Source organism: Phycodurus eques, chromosome 12, assembly GCF_024500275.1.
Source record: "Phycodurus eques isolate BA_2022a chromosome 12, UOR_Pequ_1.1, whole genome shotgun sequence".
Taxonomy (NCBI): domain Eukaryota; kingdom Metazoa; phylum Chordata; class Actinopteri; order Syngnathiformes; family Syngnathidae; genus Phycodurus; species Phycodurus eques.
This window is the reverse complement of record NC_084536.1, coordinates 17,022,975-17,042,573: the sequence shown is the minus strand read 5'-3', so window position 1 is coordinate 17,042,573 and position 19,599 is coordinate 17,022,975. Positions and strand designations below refer to the sequence as shown.

Sequence of the window (19,599 nt, the reverse complement as noted above, 5' to 3'; positions counted from 1 at the left end):
TTCCAAATATATTTATCAAATGGAAATAATGTGCTTTGCTCGCACATAATGTTAACCAATTATTATGCTGCAGGTGCCCCCCAAGCGTATTAATTTTTAGGCTGTTTCAGGAACTATTAAGATGAGCCAATATATTATTCGTGCATTGCACAAAGCAGAGGAACGATGTACAAAAATGGACTGCGCTATAAACTAACCTGGTTAAATAATGCACACTGTCATTTTTTAAAATTACATTTGAAGGATGGGACTATACTACAGACTTGATTGGCCAAATATCTTATACAGATTTGGAGAGATGAATTGAATACCAAATTTTGGGGGTGGTCAATGTACACGCAGCGTGTTTCTGCACCCCCCCCCCCCCCCCCCCCCCCCCCCCCCATTAAAGATTAGCCTGCTCGGTTTGAAGAGTGTTCCTTGGATTCGGAATGCAGATGCTTTGTTGGCGAGGAGGAGGAATCAGCGAGGAGTCTGAAAGCGACGAGTTTATGATTAATGAGCTTTGAAATGGCTCTCCAGGAGCAATAAAGGATGAACTGCTCTCCCTCTCTCTCTCTCTCTCTCTTTCTCTCTCGAATACACGCACATCAGAACGCGCACGCACTTTCCCTTTCTTGCCCGTCAATACATTGCATATATGTTTTAGAATGCGCCCGTTGCAGCGCGCCGATCAATACGGATGGTGCTCATTCTCCTCTTCGCAATAATCAGGCGGTCAGTGTCGTAAAAATAAACCCCCAATGAAGATGATGCAGTAAGTCCTTCGTACCAATAAAACGTCAATCATCTCCGGGGCCTTTTATATTTCGCTGAAATGCACTTTACATTGGATACGCTTGTGTCCGATTTATCGATCCGCTTCTCCTTTTTTCGCAAAGTTCAGTGGCGTTCAATTGGCCTCCTGGTAGCCAGCGAACTAAACAATGCGTGGGCATTAGATTCATATTCGCAATGAAAACAGACGCTGCGTCGTGTAAATAAAACGGTAAAGTTTGAGCACTTTATTTACAAAATGTCCAACACAATAAAATATAACATTTCAATATCATCGGGGTCTGGTAATTTCATGAGTAACGACGGCAGACAAATGAATAAATACAAAAACCAAAATGACATGCTGGTGTGTACAATATTTGATACTTCGATAGTCTACGATTTGCTTAAGATTCCACACAAGATTAACCATGGACACATAGTGATGCTTATACACTATAAAATGTCCCATTTGTCCCCGATATACAATTAGATTTTTTTTTTATTTTTTATTTTTTTTTTTGTTCAACAACCCTGTTTTGCCATCAAGTGCACTGATCTGTCCAACCTTACAAAAAAAACATAATAATACACGTATAAATACTCGCGTATAAACGATAAATAATGTGCAATCGTTAAATAATAAATAGATAAGGGCCCAAAAAACGATGATTCTATAATCATGAGAATAAATAAAGACGTTGAGGAGGATGAGATCCTGACCAAAAAAAAAAGACAAAAACGGGACTAAAAAGTCCTTCTCACTACTGATGAGTTTCGACGTTCATCATCTACAAGTCTTACTTCAAGTCAAATATTCAGTCCAAAATGCGCATTGCACTGGATATATTTATATATTTATAAAAGAAGAAAAAAAGAAACAATAATTCTCAGACATTCCCCACTTGTTCAATAAAATTAGAGAGGGGTGGGGGGGAATACACAATAATAGTCATATCAATACTGCGATGATAATAATAATGCACATGACTCGCTCGGAGTTCTGAGGACGGTGAGGTAATAAAACGAGCGCGACGTAATATTGGCACACGCGGACACACACTTGTCCACTTCTATTACAAGTGCGTGAGTTTAGGCGCTTCCTGAATCCTTCCCTGAGTGGCTTGGTGCGAGGTGAGGTCCGTGTAGGTGGGGTGGGGGTCACAGGGTCCGTGGTGGTGGTTCCCCGGGATCTGGGCGGCGCAGCTGTAGTCCACGCTGGTGGACGACGGGTGGGGAAGGTGGCCCAGGTTGAAGACGGGCCCCGACGCTGGCATGGAATCCACAAAGTTCCCTCCCACGTACACGGGGCTGCCCTGCAAGTTGGCGCCGGCGAAGGTGGCGCCGCTCTGCATGCCGTGGTGCTCGTACTCGGCGTTCTGGTAGCGCTTCTGCTGGGGCATGCAGCCGCCCAGCGGGGCCGTGTAGGCGGCCAGGCCGTACATGTTCTGCTGGGGCTTGGAGAAGGGCGGAGGCGAGGGCGCGTCGTAGGCCAGCGAGTTGCCGAGCTGGCCCGAGTAGCCGATGTGATTGGGGCCGCTGAGCGGCGGGCTTCTGTCGGGGGAGTGCCCCAGCGGGGAGTGCGCGATCCCTTTGGACTTTTGGTCCTTTTTGTACTTCATCCTCCTGTTCTGGAACCAGATCTTGATCTGGCGCTCGGTCAGGTTCAGTAGATTGGCCATCTCCACTCTGCGTGGGCGGCAGAGGTAGCGGTTGAAGTGGAACTCCTTCTCCAGCTCCACCAGCTGCGCGCTGGTGTACGCGGTTCGGACCCGCTTGGACGCCGGCCCGGTCGGGCTCTTTTCGTCGCTCACCTCGCCTGCGAACAAAAACCAAGGTCGCGGACTGTGAATTTATGGATGCGTCATGACGTCAGCTCCTCATATATAGCGCACCCCTGCATCCCTAACGCACCGTTGTACACCACTGGGGTTCTTAAGGGCTGGTAGATGGTAGTTCTATATGGCATGCATGAGTAGTATATACCCTACATACTGTATAGCACCGACGACTTCTTATGGTTAATACACAGAAGCAGATGCCGCTCATATATATATATATATATATATATATATATATATATATATATATATATGCAATACATCACATAAAATATATCCCCGAATTTGGATAGTTTAATTATGATGCGCATCCTTTTGGTTCTCATTTGGTGCTGCATAGAACTGTTGAATCATCGTTGAAACCACCAAGAATGTGTGCTAAACGTGTACAAGCAAAAACATCTACATTATGATTGGAGCCTCCATTTTTTTTGTGTGTTTGTGCCCAATCCTAATGAGTCGTGCATTATGTAATTAGGAGTCAATGAAAATAAACTCAACTATTGCTCAATTAATTCATAAAAAAAAAAAAAATTCGGTGACAGAAAATACTTTCAATAATCTCAACGTTATTAAAAGTGGAGACAATTTGCAAATCTGGCACGGATTTTTTGTTTCTTTTTTTTACAGAAACATGAATTAGCCGTACATCATTTGCATGACTGACCACACAAAAGGATCCAGCGGGCCGTATCTGGCCCCCGGGCCATGAGTTTGACACTGCAAATGTCTCGCCATTATGGTGTAGCAAGAGTGTGACAACATGCACAAGCACCTCCATCATACCTGCAGCAGCGGGGCAGTTGTTATTTGTCTTCTGCTTGGCATTCTGCCGGGTCTCCTTCATCCACGGGAAGATCTGCTTGGTCAGGGCGGGCGACGGGTTGCTGCTCCCCGGCGGAGGCTTCTTCTTCTGGGGCGCGGAGCCGTTGGAGCCGGGCGAGGGTGGCTGCTGCTGCTGCTGCTGCTGCTGCTGCTCCCCGACACTCGACGCTTGGCTGCTGCTGCTGCTGCTGTTGCTGTTAGCGTTGTTGTTGTTGTTGTTGTTGTTGTTGTTGTTGTTGTTGCTTTGGCTGCTGATTTGGCCCATGCAGTCCCCATTTAAGTCACTCTCTTTGAGGGTCAGTGGCCGGACAGCGGGGCTCTGGATGGGGCACACGGAGCCCTGGTAGTCTGCGTCGATGTTGGCCGCCGGGTAGGACTGATGGGCGTAGTTGTACGAGTCAGTCTTGGGGTAACCGTAGCCCCCGAAGAGTCCAGAGTTGTCGTAGTATGTTGCTTTCTGCATTTTTGTTTGCTCACTCAAAGACAATCAAGCAGGGAACGTCTCTCCAATGGCATGGGTGGTGTGCTTGTGGATTATTGTATTTTTTTTCTCACGTGATTGGCCTCCCCCACTTTGGCTCCAGTCTGTCACCTATACACCCCGAAATATTTATAAACATAGATTTAGTCATATAAAGTTTTTAAAAACAAACAGGTGGCAGTCAATGTGCTGATTTCCTATGATGCAAGGCCAGTTGGGCTCTTTTTTTGTTTTGTTCTTTTGGCCTCACAAAATAGTTAAAGTTTAACTCGGCCTGAAAAAAAAAAGAGAGCTCTGTGGGGCTCAGAAAGAAGCTGAATCAGCATTTGACACACCAACACACAATGGCCTTTTCACTAATCACAAGCTCTGACAAAGCGCGTCTTGCATTGTTCAACATGGAGAGACGCACACACTCTCAGCCGCCTTTGGATCACGTGGTCACCGAAATAAGATGCGCTATTACTGTTAATACCAATAAATATAATGTATGTGTGTGTGAGGAAAGGGGGGAGGGGGGGGGCACAGTTGTGTGTCGTCGGTGTGGGCGTGGTTGGCGCAATTGTATGATCGTTTGTCTTGTCTCAACACACCTTGCACAATCGAATACAATTCAACACAAGAAGCCTGTCATTTGCAGAAGTGTCAAATATTGCTGCTCATATTTTGCCCGAATACATTTCAAACCCAGCAGAGCACTTTGACACCACTCATCAGAAAATAATGTTCAATCCATAATTGGAACGAACATTGTCATTTTAGTGCTATTTTGAAGTATGCAGGTGTATCCAATCAAGTCTTTTTCTTCTGCATTTGTTAATTTCCTGACTTGCACACAAATGAGTAGGAGTATAAACAGCGTATGCAAATATTGAAATCGACTATTAAAGAGCAAATATTGTGGCGAATTTAGGAGCCTTTGGCGGCTCGTAATCACCGCACTAAAGTTGCCTCGTAAATATCAAAAGCTGACTGTAGTGTATGTTGGTGGTGGTCCTCGTCGCGCTGCATAACAATTGCACCTGTCACTGTGGACCGCCGAGGCAGAATTTATGAGCGCAAATGTGCGCGTCGTACACGCAAAGCAAAAGCCACACGCGCGCGCGCACACACACACTGACACTGACACTCCACTCACAAGTGCAAAACAACTAAGCGTAGGTGGAAGGCAAGGGAAGGAATTTCATAATGGAGCCGAGCTGCTCCTATAAAGCGGGCCCCGCTGCGGGCTGTGCAGCAGAATTCGTCGGCTGCACACCACCGAGAGGATTTGCGCGCACCAAACCAAACAACCCCCCCAAAAAAAATTAAATAAAATAACAACAAACGGCCTCACGCTGAAAATTCGTCGTTTGATTTGTACATTTTGAAGGCACGTATCTCACTGCAATTACGCGTTTTGTGTGTTGCAGCTCCTCGAATTTTGGAGGTCAGTAATTACATTTCCATGCTTCGTGTCTGTTTAGGTCACTGCGGGTTCACTTTATGCGAAGAAACAGAACCCCAAAACAACAGCAACAAAAGGCCTTGTTTGTTGTTGTGTGTGTTACTCACCAAAACCTGCGCAAGTGTCTGCTGTGTCCTTTAAACATTCATCACCGGCCCCAGCTCGACCTGCAAAACACATCATAATATATTTTCTCACCGCAGGAAATACGATTGAATTTAAATAACACATTGTATGTGTATGAATTAATAATAATCAATCGTTTGCGTCTAATAAAACACGTGAATGCAATCAATATTTGAAACAAAAATACAAGATTTCCCCCCCCCCCCCTCTTCTTAATAGAATTTATTTTCCCTATTTAAAAGCCCAGTCTGTCACGTGATGCCTGAAAGACTCGGGGGGGAAAGTCCCGCGTGTGCACTTTTAATACAAAGAAGATATTTAGCAGTCATAAGCTGTTTTTTTGTTTTTTTTTTTCAAGTCGACGTTTAATGAACAACGAGGAGCGCTTTTAAAAGCTTGAAGTCGAAGCCGAAAGCTGCTCGGTGCACACACGCCGCATCGGCTCCAAGAAAGTCCACGTTTAACCTTATGGGGATTGAGCATCCAAACACGGCTCGGACGTGGAATTACTTGTAAAGGCTGCTCGATCTCGGGCTGCTCAAGTGCTTTTGGCCCCCTGGGCGACTAGTAGCAGACATGCTCGCCTTTTCAAAGCGCAGTGTTCCTCGCCTACGCGCTGCTACGGTAAGTTTGCTGCGCACAATGGGCCCGACTCCCGTGTAGACACTTATTATCTCCATCGGGACACGATGGAGTCGCAAATTATTTGAAGCCAAAAATAATCATAATTTAAATTGTTGTGGTAAAATTGGATATTTGCTTTTAATCTGTGAAATGTAGAGCTACTGTTTTGTCAATTCCAGCCATTAAAGAAACTGAATTGTGTGTTTGTTTGTTTTTGGTTTTTAAAACGTGATTGAGCTTTGAATTAGGCAAAACCGCTGCGGAGAAGCAATCATGTAATAATGAAAATAAACAAATCGTAATTTTAAATTGTTTTAATTAAAGGCTAAAAATGCTGCAAAGAAATGTAAAAGGTTTCCCTTTGTCCGCGAATCCCAACCAATGAGTTGAGGTTTTTTTTTTTTAAACAAAGCCAAGCAGCTCAAACCACATAAATCACGGCAAACGCCATTGTGACGATAAGACAACAAATTAATGTGATTTACGATCCGGGAGTCAAAAAGAAGAAAAGTGCCTTCTACTTTTTCCTTCGCTCTGGCTCGCGTGGAAATGAGCTGAAAAGTGCACCGAGTTCCGTCTCCATCATATTTGGCTTTTCCCTTCCAGAATTAAGAATCTGCCTCCTTTTTTTGGGGGGGGGGGGGGGTGTCGGTCTGCATCCTCCATTGCACGACGACCACTTTAACGAGCGTCCTCCGCCTCCGAGTGGAATAAATCACGCGCTTGCATCAAATTAACCTGCTTAAAGGTTGCTTTTGCGCCATGCAGCTGCTTACCTGGGCGTCAATTCATCATTTACAGTAAAAAGAAAAAGCGGATAGCGAGCTCACTCTCCGACTCCTTCGCGAATAAATCCTTCAGCTCGCCTTTTGTGTGCAGACAATGCTGTCCTAAACCTGATCTTGCTCTTTTGCAGACATTTCCATACACCAGTGGAGACAGTATTCCCGATAGAGTGCAAGGGCTCGGCTACCAATAAAAAGCCAACATTGGGTATCCTTATTTCTGCACAGCAAGGAGAGGAAAGAGGGGGAGGAAAAAAAGAAAAAAAAACCCTCGCTGGCAATCAATCACCAAATGAAAAAGCAGGAATTCAAGTGTAAGGCCCCGTGTAGATTTGGGAACTAAACAGAAGAATATTTCGTTTTGGGGAGGAGGGGGGAGCTTTATGATGACAAATAAAGGCACTGCCCTGCGAGATGCAAGCGTATTTGTTCACGTGATTGTTCTTCCTCCATCTCACCAATCCATTTGGACAGAAAGCCTGCCGTTTATTTCCTGCGTCCGCATTATTTTGGGCAGGATGAATTTCCTTCACTCCTGCAACGAAGCCAGTCGCAAAACGTGCAAGATTGAAAAAAAACAACAACAACAACCTTAATTTACACCCAAAAAAAAAAAAAAAAAGCACAAATGTGTTATTTATGGCACACAAAATAAATCACATTATCATAGCAAGGCAACACGAAAGGTAAGGCCATTGTTCTCGAGAATGACAGGGAGAAAACAAGTGTGTTCTTTCAATAACACAACGAAGGGAGGACAGCATTTGGGATGCAGGCGAAGGTTTGGAGCGTCGGGCTTTTGTGCTCGCTGTGAAGAAAAAGATTCAGGACTGCTACTGTCGCAGCATATGTTCGCACAGGGTAATAAAAGTGAAAGATTTACAGTTTTCGCCCCCCCCCCCCCTTGCCCCCACACCTTCCTCCCCACCCCCTCTTTCGCCCTCCCTCACACCCTTTCAGGAATTACTGGGAATGATTTACAAGGATCCAGAAGTGTCAGCCCCGGCCAAGCTTGCACCTCTAACCAAATTAAAAAAGAAGAAAAAAAAAAGAACATTGCAAATACGTAGTCGATAAAAACAAAACAAATAGTATTTTTTTTTTTTTTTTTTGGGGGGGGGGCATTTTGCAAGTGAATTTTTAAAGGCGCATCCACACTGAGCAGGCATACTGTATCGTACACACCAAACACCGCTATGCATCAAATCATAGTGGGCACACAAGGAAGATGCAGTGAATAATCGGACCTACCCGAGCATCCGCACGTTCGGATGTGTCGCTCCGGACGCTGCTGTGCTGCTTAGAGGCTATTATTGTTTTGTTTTTTTTTGCCCTCTCCTTAGGAGGATCTTTTCAGTTTTTCAAGTCTAGATAGAGTCCTCGCGATTAATGACGACGCCGAGCTTCGAGGGGGGCGTTGGGGAGCTGCATTAATTATCGGGCCGGTCACGTGATCTCAGAGAGAGGGGTGGTGGTGGTGGTGGTCGTGCGGAGGGGGGGGGGGGGGCTTAATCTTATAGCGAGATGGTGTCAGCGTGGCTTTTTCTGCTAATGCGCCCCAAAAAGACGGCGCACTGTGTTGTTGTCAAGAGAAGGAAGGCGGAGGGAAAGAAGCGGAGCGTGAGGCAGCGTCAAAAATGGCCGGATGGTGATCAGCAGCAGCAGCAGCAGCAGCAGCAGCAGCGGCGGCAGCCTTGGCGCATGCTTGTTCTTCCCGGCAGCGGTTGCGGCTGTCATTGGAAGTGGCACGGCGCCTATGGCTGCCATTTATTGGTGCGCGCACATGTAGGTCAGCGCGGCTGCTCACCCCAACATGTGCAGTCCAATCACACCCTTTGCTATTCAATCATATGCGAATATTAATGGGGCGCGCGGCATCCATCCGTCCTCAGCATCCATCGTGATGCGTTCAAGGACATCACTTTGATTTTATTAGAAGGCAGACGGACACACAAGAGAGCCTGAATTGCATGGTGGATGTGTGTGTGTGTTCTTGTTCGAGGCCTTTTGTGTGATATTAATAGGAGCTGCAAGATCTTTCCCGACAAATAATAATAATTGGTGTCATATGAAATCATCTTGAATATGGCATAGTTTATTCATATGCATGTTCCATTTGGAGCATTTTCACTGCAGTTTGGGCAGTATTACAAAATGAATGAGTCATCTCCCCGTTTACACTGTTGTGATTTTACAGCAAATAATCACATCCCAATTGAAATAAAATGCATTTTATCAAGCCATATTTCAAAAAAAAAAAAAAAAAAAAGAAGTCACTGAACGTTTACACAAAAGTACCGTGTCCTTTACCATGTGGCAGAATTATTGAATAGTCCTCATCGTGAATTTGTATCGCTATTTTTGAGGCATTTAGTTTCATTCATATATATATTCATTCATATATATAGTTTCATTCATATATATATATATATATATATATATATATATGATATATATATATATATATCATATATATATATATGAATGGGTACAACAAATAGCCTCGCTTCGTGCACTACACTTAGGGGTGGGGGGAGTGAAATTATTGTTCATGCGAACGTCGTTCATCTGAAGTGCGTGAGTTTAATTGTAAACCAGTGGTTCGCAGTTCACTTTGACTGGAAGAAAACTTCACTCCTCTCAAACCAAATCAAAATATAATTTGACTTAAAAAAACATCTTCACTTCAAGCCAAAGGGTTTTTGCGTTATGTGGCACTTTCTGTCCACGTCCACCCCCCCACGCCCAAAAAAAATATATATATATGATTTTAGTTGAGTGAATGTGTTGTTTTGATTGCTTTTGTATTTCGGAAAGGAGCATAAAAGAAGCAAGGACAGAAATGAAAGGAGGAAGAAAAGAATGAAATAAGGACCATAAGTCAGGATCAGCGTTGAAGTTAAGACTGCGCATAAGAGATGAAAGGCGTTCTCATTGTGTAACATTTGATCTTGCAGCAATTGGGTGGGCTTTATCGTATCTTCTCCAAATGTATGCAATTCGGAATGAATTAACTCGCTTCCTTGTTATGATTTTAGTCCACGTTTAGACGTTTATGCTTGAAAGTAGCCAAAAGGCGCACATTTGTGGAATGTGTTCTAAAAGCGCCCGTGCATGTGGCGTCACAATAAAATCAAAATACAAATAATAAATGGCCAATATTGTTTTGTAAGTGAGGCTTACACACATTTTTTAAAAATTACAAATCTTCCATCCATTGCATAATTATTTATTTTCTTTTAGAATGGTTGAATTGATTGATTGAAATCAGACACTTTTCCCTTTCCGACATCATTTAAATGCATAATCAGTAGAAATCTTTATTTGTTTCCAATATACTTCTCACATCCCGATGCACAAATACAAGGTAGAAAGCATGTACAAAAATAAGACCGGTAAAAGACATTGCATGTCGACAATGACGCCTATATCGGAACATCAGATATATGCTGTGCCTTTTTTAGGGGGGGGGGGATAGAAAGAAGTCCGCTGGAGAAGTCACGCACCGTCTCGCTTTGAATGCTTCGAATGCTTGTTTGTGAGGGCGAAAAAGGAGAAAATGCAGCTTGTCCGGCCGGGTCAGGGGTGTCGGGGGTCAGCCCTTGCGGCTGCAGCGTGTCCCCTGAATGAACCTGCCACCAACCTTCGCCCAAAAAGAGAAGATGTCCACGGGCTGGGAGAGCTTCTGGGCCTTCGCTTGTCTTCAGACAATGGCGGTTAAAAAATGAAAACAAATCTCTCTTCTTTTTTTTTTTTTTTTTTTTTTTTTTTAATATAAATAAAACCTGACACGACACCCCCACTGCTTTTGTGTAACTAAAGAAGGCAAAACACATTCTCACATTAAACTAAGACGAAACTTGAGATAAAGCCATGCGCAAACGTATAATTTCAAAAGGTTACTGAAGCAATAGCATTCGTGTCATCGTGCGCGCGCCAGCGGTATACGAAAATGTACACTTTTTAAGCAAATAAATAAAATTAAACATTCACCTAAATATCCGCAATATTTCAAACACATTCGATGTCATCCAGGAAGAATTACAAAAATAAATTGGCATGACAGGAAAGGGAAAATTTCAACAGAGAAGAAGAATGGCTATTCGTATAAGGAATGCTTATGTCGGAATACTTAAAAGGAAAAATGCTTTTTATCGTACAAAATAAGTTAAAACAAACGTAACGAAGTAAGAACGAAATGTATGAGTTCCTTTCCTGTTTGCAATTTTTTTCCTTCAAGTGAATTGTGCATTACTGAGAGAGGAGCTTTTTTTTTTTTTTTTTTTTTTTTTTTTTTTGTATGTGTGCCATTTGAACGAATGGCATCCCTGTGCTAAATAAAGCTACTTAAGCCTATAAGACCGCGTGAATCCGCGACAGACGACACTGTTAAATCCACAAAAAGTGGATGTCCTCACTGAGCCCCCCGCCCCCCAATCAAAAAAAGAAAAGTAATAATAATAAAAACAAAAAAATGTTTGGTTGAATTGGTGGTGCCTGTTTGCCGGAAGTATGTCGGGCTTCTGCGGTAAAATACTGATTTATTTATTTATTATTATTTTAATATCTTAGGCTCAGGTCAATACTGATTTTTTTTTTTTTTGTTAAATAAAAAATAGTAAAAAAAAAAATTAAAAAAAAACGAGTTCACTCCATGCAAAAAGTCCGATGCAAGTGAATTTCTTCCTTGTTTATAAGGAGGTGATGTCAATGTGGTTGTCCTTGTGGAGGCTTTGCAGGTGGCCGGGGGTCGGCACCGACCTGCCCTTAGTGTTCGGCAGTTTGTGGTCCTTCTTCCACTTCATCCTCCTGTTCTGGAACCAAATTTTAATCTGCCTCTCGGACAGGCAAAGCGTGTGTGCGATCTCGATGCGGCGCCTTCTGGTCAGGTAGCGGTTAAAGTGGAACTCCTTCTCCAGCTCCAGAACTTGCTGCCGCGTGTAAGCGGTTCTCGAGCGTTTGGGCTCGGAACCTGTGTAATCCGGGTTCACTGCAAGGAAAGAAACAACAACCCAAAAAAAAAAGAGCATTATTATTTAGGAAGCGAAATGTGAAAAGTGTTGTTGTTGTTTTTGTTGATTTATTTTTTTCTCCACGCACAAATAAAAGGAAACGCCAGCCAGCCTTGAGCTTTTTAGACGTTCGCCTGTTTCGCGGCCTGTCCCCCCAGCTATCAAATTTACGACTCGTGTAATTGGCAAGGCCTTTCAAAGGCTCCCATAAACATTACACCGCATGATCTCCGAAGTACGGCAGCGCGTCACGCGCGCGTAAAAGGCGAGCTTACCCGTGGTGACGTGCACTTTCTTCATCCAGGGGTAAACTACCGCGGACTGCTTTCCTTGGATGCCGTTCGGGCTCTTTGTGTTCCGCTGTCCACACGTCCTGGCTGCGGCCACGTGGACCGAGTCGCCCGGCTCTGTCTGTGCGCCGTAGGGGCTCGACCGGCCGGCTGTGTCGTGGACGTGACCCCGCGGCTGCACCGGAGACTCCTGCACTGAGTTGCAGCCGAACGCTTGCTCGGTGTAGTTCTCGCGTGGGTAGATCGCCGGCTGCTGAAAGTCAGTGTCCTGCGAGGGGTTGAAGTAGTCCGAGCCCTGCTCAGGTATGTAGTTATTCTGCGAATATTCCTCGCAGGGAGGAAATTTGGGGTCCACATATTTGGAGTTCACCATATACGAAGTCATGGCCATTAATTTGCGAAGGTAGAAAATACTAATTTTTCTCCAGTTGTCTTTTTTCCTCCCTCCATAAAGCCCTCCTACTTTGGTGTCAACTGAATAAAGTTAGCGGACCATGTGACCGTGCGGGCCAATGGAGGTGACGCTGCTGCTCGCACGGGTAAACATACAACTAAAGAGCAATTTCATCCTCTCCAAATATGCCCCTAATTAGACTCCTGCAGGAAAAATAAACCTTCAGACATCTGCTTGCTCGCACGTCTGCAAAATGAAGGTCCACCCCCCCCCCCCCCCCCGAGAGAACAAAACCACTTTATTCCTCTCATTTAATGCTAAAGAGGAACGAGAGTAAAGCAACCAACAAGCTCTGCAGCCCTCATGTGAGCTTTTGAAAAGCGACAAAGAAGAAGCCCCCTGCTATAAAAGCAGAGTGAGGACAATTGATGGCGACTGTCTTTGTCAAGGGGGTGGGGGGGGGTGGGGGTGGGGGGTCATCCAAAAGTTACACCAAGCTCATCCCTTCATCTTCTGCTGCCATGCCTCGCAAACAATTGGCCGCCTCTGGGAATCATTCATTAAGCCGAGAAACAAGAGCAGGGGAGGCGTGTGCGATGTTTGCCTTAATCCGAGGATGTCAATACATCGCAGTCTTTTCATCGACCATATACTCCCCTAGAATCGAATCTGTGACTGGACTTTCATCACACAAATTCGGTTCTACAGGGTATATATAGACGACGGGAGGCGTCACTGGTGTAACAACAATCATAACAACGGCAACAAGAGCTGATCTTGCAAGTGTCGAGAGCCAAGTCATGCAAACGTCTTCATTTGGAAACTTTTTTTTTTCCCCATAGACTTGCTTCCTGTGTGCGTGTGTTTTCCTGCAATTTGCCTGTTGATAATGACCCAGTTATTCAGGCTTCTTCTTGACATTCCTCTCAATTATAAATGTCAAGGGTGGGTGGGGGGGTTGGGGGGGGGGGGGGGGTATGGTTGGTCTGTCGTCTCCCTGCGGTTTTAGAATAGTCTTTTAAATATGTTTGACTTTTCTGATGTCTCTTTTGGAATATGAATGCAACAATTTATGGACCTCTTCTAATTGAGAGTGCGCATTTGAGTGAATTTCCTTTAGCTAATTTAGGTTTTACTGTCATTTAGATTTTAGACAGCCTTCAAACGGTGTCATATTCCATCTAATTTGGGTTTGATTTCATTTTTTAAAAAGCAGAACTCCTCCAAATGTTGCCAACTTCAGGTTTAATCAAATTGCTGTCCAACATAAAATAGTGCAACAACGAGTTAACCTCTTTATATTTAAAGTTGGCATTTGAGTTCATTTCCATAGCTAATTTACGTTTTATTTAAAAATTTTATAATGCAGAAATGCCTCAAATCGTGCCAAATTTCCTTCAGGAGGAATCAAATCTATCAGAATTACTAATGCAAAAATCACTTCATCTCTTTACATTCAAATTTAGCATTGGAGCTCATTTCCTGTAGTTAATGTTTGATTTCATTTTTTTTTAAATCCAGAAATCCTCCAAATGGAGCCAAATTTCTCTCATCATGAAATTAAATCTCTATCCAACTTAATAATGCAACAATATATTCATACATTAAAATTCAAAGTTAGCATTTGAGTTGTTTTCCTAAAGCTAATTTGGGTTCTATTCATTTGTTATAATGTAAAAAAATCCTCCAAATGGTGACAAATATTTCTCAAGACACACCAAAAAAATCAAAGTAAAAGTTCTATATAGTCCTCAAATGTGGTTCTTTGGCTTGTGCACATCGAGAAGCTGCTTCTGGGTACTCTTTAGCACCACTTCTTAATAGTTCTATATAGGACCAATCATAATCCAATGGTAATTATAACCTTTGAAGGACTCCACGATGCTATATAGAAGTTTCAGCTTTCTAAAGAACCAGCCAAGTACCACTGAAGAACCCCAATGGGGTCTAATGGTGCTCTTACAGAACCAGGATTCCAATTTAGATACTCTGAAGCACCTTTATTTTTGGGGATTGTAAATGAAATCTCCGGCCATGTAACTCAACCTTAATGCAGTTTTTTTTTTTTCCTCACACAGGCTAAGGAGGTCACACCAAATCATTTCCCAAAGTAACCCCCCCCCCCCCCACACACAAAAATATATATATTTCTCAGCCCCTCTGACAGCTGAAAGGGGGCATAACTTGACCAATTCCCTTTTAGCCATTAACTATAAGCTCAGTGGCAGCTACTTAAACAGCTCTGCATCCAAGCTTTCACTCTTACTGATTAATTGTTGTATAGAGCAAATGAACCTTAATTATATATATATATATATATATATATATATATATATATTGTCATGTTGATCCAGTGGGTGATCAAAATACAAATTTGAAGTCAACGTGAATGTTGTGCCCACAGAGAATTACGTTGCAATTAATGTGAGTTTTACTGGAAGAAGAAAAAACATCAGCAGGTTATATATATATATATCCATATACCATGTAATAATAAGTATTTTGCCGCCAAATACTCTTTAAAAAAAAAAAGATGCTAAGTAAAATTTCTTGAATGATCAAATGAAAAGCAGGATCAACATGATGAAACTTTGCAGGGCGTCACAAACTTCGTTCCCAATTGTTTTAAGCCTGTGTACAAATGTGAAAAAGATGCACCAGTAATTGCACCAATGTGTGTGCGTGTGTTTGTGAGACAGCCTGACCTGCCTTTCACCTTGGCCGCCAGGCCGGCACTTGAGACGGGTCAAAGCCCAAATGCAGCACAAAAGAATGAAACAGTCAGCGTTTTTCAACTCAACACTCAGAGGAAGTGTTTTGGCCTCTTTTTCACTCGGCACTATTTCAGGGATTTCTACATTTGAAGAGCTCAAAATACCACCGTACAGAGAGCAGAATGATTTGATATCACATTTGGACACTTTGTTCAATTAAGTAAGCAAGCTAAATTGCTAAATTCGAAACATAGCAGTGCGTATAGTGTAATTTAGATGTGTTTTCCGATGTGGTCAAATGTTCATCGGGCCTTTGGAGCTGTAGGCCACATGTGACAAATATTTGTGATCTTTTAATAATAATGTGATTTTTATTTTATGATTATTATTTTTTTTATTTCTCGGTCCTCAATTCCTACCGTTCAAAAGCAGAACGTGCATGCCCGGGAGAAGCAATGCATGCGTAAGTTTAGTTGATCATCAGAAAAGCTCAGCTGTGATTTTCAACAAGAAATGTACATATTTAAGGCCACGCGTTGAATATAAATCAAATTCGAAATAGAAAAAAAAAAAAAAAAAAAATCCCCATTAAAAAAAAAGTCATGCCGAACGTCATCTCCGGAAGCCCCCACTCCATTCCCCCCACGGCAGCCGCCCCCATTTTCCACGCAGGAAACAGCGTTAGGTATGTGTGACATCATAAGGCCATACAGCAAAGGCTTTCAAAAAGCCGTCTTACCGCAGTGCCGGCGACACACACACCACCATCACCTCCACAATCTCCTCCACCACCTCCACGTCCGACGCGCAGCCGGCCGAGCTTGCTCCTCTCCGGCCCATCTGGAGCAGCTCGCCGATACACAATGACAATTATATTTTGTCTTGTCAAGCCACGGGCCATAAAGCAAACTTTAATGGCGTCACGTGTTTCCTCTCAGCCACTCAGGAGAGCGCGCGCGCGCGCGCCCATAAATAACCCTCCAAAGTTGCACTTCCGCAATCATGGCGGTGAGGCTACACGGCAGGCAAGGAAGGAAGGAGGGAAGGAGGGAAGGAGGGAGGGAGGGAGGTCACAATTGTCGTGACACCACTGGCAACACGTGTGCACTGAAATGGACACCTTCCATTTAAGCCACCCTAAAAATCATACTGATATAATAATGTCAATTATCTTATTATTATTACTCTTCTTATTAATTAGTAGGATTCAAAAATGTGTCATGAAATGGACAATTTGCTGTCACATTTCTGTCGGGCCAATGATACGTTACTCGTGCACTCACTGTAGTCGTCTCGCCACGCTGCGCTATTTGCATATCTGCTGTTGACCAATACTGGCCACTCATGCCAGAGTAGCATCTGCTCCATTTGCACACTGACTGCGGAGTATCTGCAACATTTGCACAATCAACATTGTCCCAGATAATCGCACTGCTCGCTTGAAGTCAATGGTCATTGCACCGGACTATTGCAATATTAGTCATTCGAACTGCTCTAGGTGCTAGAGGACTCTGCATCTTTTTGCACAGTTGTCCAAAAAAATAGAAATTTTTGTACCGGCATTACCAGATAACTACAACTGTCTGTTGTCGTACTCGAGTGACAAATTTCTTGCGTATTTATATGGACATACTTGGCAAATAAAGATGATTCTGATTCTAGCATTTAATTGATATTTATTTATTTTGTATTCCTACTATTATCATTGTTAAATTAGTAGGATTCAAAAATGTGTCGTGAAATGGACAATTCATTTAAGCACCCCTAAAATTATTATTATTGGTAGTAGTATGCATGACTTACAGTATGTCAGTGTTTCACGTTTACTGAGCCAATTTTAGAAAAATCTCACTGCACACCACCAAAGGACAAAATGATAAAACAACGATCATCTTGTCCCAATTGAATGACAAGTGCACTTAGCGTGCAATCTGGGCCTGCTTCCGTGAACCCGTGGCAACAGGTGGATACACGGCTTAACTGTACCTTCTGCCATCTAGCGGAAGAGCATTGCATCCTTCCGCCTGTCATTATAAGTCGCTACCATAGATAGACGAACAAAGATGCATTATTTGGAGTAAATGCATAATGCTTTTCGGAGCGATGAAGTGACATTGGAATGCCAAGAATTGAGCCGAATTTCCCGAGGCGCACCTGATGATCTCTCACTCATTGGTTGCATGCGAGTCACTGATTTCAGTCATGTTAGTAACCCCAAAACGGTGACGCCATTCACGCTTCAGCCAATTCTCCTGTTCCCGACGGTGCTGGTGGTGGTGATGATGATGATGATGACGATGATGGTGATACTTTGTATATGGCACTCTACCTCCCTAATTGCCTTTGCTCTAAATTGCTCTAAACTTCAAAACCGCAATAATAAACCTCAAGTTAAATAAATACACCGCTGACGACATCAAGCCAAAGTGTAACCTGTTTTAAAGCTGCTTTCATGCAACACAAGTCCAACATAAAAATGGCCAGTGACGTTCCCCAAACCTCCTTTGAGGAAAAAGACAAGCAAATGCAGTCATGTGACAGAGCTTCCCAGCCAATCAGAGCGCCGCTCCATTGGAAACCGAGGCTGATTGTTGAGCAACACCGCCTTCTGCTGGTTGCTGCTGGATTGCACCTCCTCTTTTCCTCCCTCCCTCCCTCCCTCCCTCCCTCCCCCCTCTCTCCTCCCCACATCCAAAAGGTATTGAGTGGGACGTGATGCGAGGAGCATGCTACAGGGGGCACCTGTTCGAAATCGAAATTAACTTCTACTTTATTTCGTTGAGTCTTCCTATGGAGTTTTCTTTCTTGCTGTTTGCAGGGGCTGACTTGAGTCTTGAGACTGCTGCAGTGCAGTGTCTGAAACCTTTACAGGCCTTTGTGGTCAAAAGATGTCTCACTGAACATTCAACTAAAAACGTGCCATAGATATTTAAAACACAAACTTATTACACTGCAAATATTGTGTTTCAGTCAAACAGTGAATCCACGTTTCCGCATTGACTTAGAGCAAATTGCAATCTCTAAGGATATTTGCAAGTTCTTTGTATGGCATGTGGATGTAATCAAAGACTAATACGAATATAGAAGCAACATTCATATTTAAGGGCAGAAAGATGGCGTGAATAAGTGTGTGTGTGTGTGTGTGTGTGTGTGTGTGTGTGTCTGCAGGCTACTATAGTGCTGGTGTGTGTGCTGTTCTTGCAGCCTCCATTTTGCCGCATTGCAGTGAGGCTGTAAATACTTTCGCAGCTGCCTGTCAGGCCGCACTGAAATACTGTCTTTGTTCACTCGGGCCCCCATCTCCATGCATGCAGCTGAAGAGCAGCAGCGAGGGGAAAACGCACACTTCCTCCCCAGCATAGAGAAGACATGCACGGCTGTGAATTAATATGAAGCAAAATGGGACCACAGTATTTGGGACGTCGCAATTTGCAAGACGGTTCGTCTGTTTGTCCACTAAAAGCGAAAAGGTGTAAATCCAGGAGGGATGTACACTGAATGCACACGTGAACTCGTTTGGAATGCATGTCTTAACATTTGTAATGACAGGAGAAATCACTTGCATCCCAAAAAAAAAGAGAAACCTCTCAGACAGAAGCAATCGATTGCTAAACGCATACACTGTATTGCGTGCGACGTTGTCAGAAATGCTCCTTGTTTCTTCCTTGATTAAAAGGACGCTTGCACATTATTTTCCCCAAATGCGATGATTATTAGCTCATCCGCAGTGCGTTCAAACGAACTCACATGCTCTGCTTGGCATGACTAGTGCAACAGAAAGCTGTCAAACACACAGTCGTGACCCCCAAAAAATAAAAAATAAAAACAACTTACAAATCGATGGCGGATAATCCATGTTTCGTCGTCGACGTTGGATCCTCAGCGGTGGAAAGTCGCAGAAGTTGACGCTCCTGCAGGCGCGCACACTTGCGATCGCACCTCGATCAAGCGAGCAGACCGACTGGCAATTTTTACAGAAAGCTCCACCGCGTCGTATTGGTTTGGAGATCATCGAGACGCAGAATGAGGTGATGGGGAGAGGAGGGGGACATGGGGGGGGACGGGGGGGGGGAGCGCGGGGGGGGCTTGCTTGCTTGCCTGCCTGTCTGCATGGGAAATGAGCAAAAGAGCCATGAAAACGTTTGCTGGCTCGCGCACATGACCTGTGGCATCCAATGACAGGCCATAGAAGCACATAAAAGCGTCTTGTGCCAAGTTGTAAATTGTCCTCTCACAAAAAAAGGAATTTCCACCGCAGTAACTCTTCCTATTTTTTGGGCGCATAAAGGCGAGGGGCCCCGCCA

At 43.7% G+C, this 19,599-nt stretch overlaps 2 protein-coding genes across 2 annotated transcripts; both read right to left on the bottom strand.

Annotated features, from left to right (window-relative positions):
* Positions 1 to 1,769: 1,769 nt before the first annotated feature.
* hoxd3a (homeobox D3a) lies at positions 1,770 to 16,088 on the bottom strand. Its single transcript, XM_061692405.1, has 4 exons — positions 16,035 to 16,088; positions 5,458 to 5,517; positions 3,384 to 4,014; positions 1,770 to 2,575 (listed from the first exon to the last, which is right to left on the bottom strand). Exons 3-4 carry the CDS (start codon positions 3,883 to 3,885, stop codon positions 1,833 to 1,835), a joined length of 1,245 nt encoding a protein of 414 aa, XP_061548389.1. The 5' UTR covers positions 3,886 to 4,014; positions 5,458 to 5,517; positions 16,035 to 16,088; the 3' UTR covers positions 1,770 to 1,832.
* On the bottom strand, positions 10,177 to 13,216 carry hoxd4a (homeobox D4a). The gene is made up of 2 exons (XM_061692406.1): positions 12,173 to 13,216; positions 10,177 to 11,875 (listed from the first exon to the last, which is right to left on the bottom strand). The coding sequence occupies exons 1-2, from the start codon at positions 12,576 to 12,578 to the stop codon at positions 11,577 to 11,579; spliced, it is 705 nt and encodes a 234-aa protein (XP_061548390.1). The 5' UTR covers positions 12,579 to 13,216; the 3' UTR covers positions 10,177 to 11,576.
* Positions 16,089 to 19,599: the final 3,511 nt, after the last annotated feature.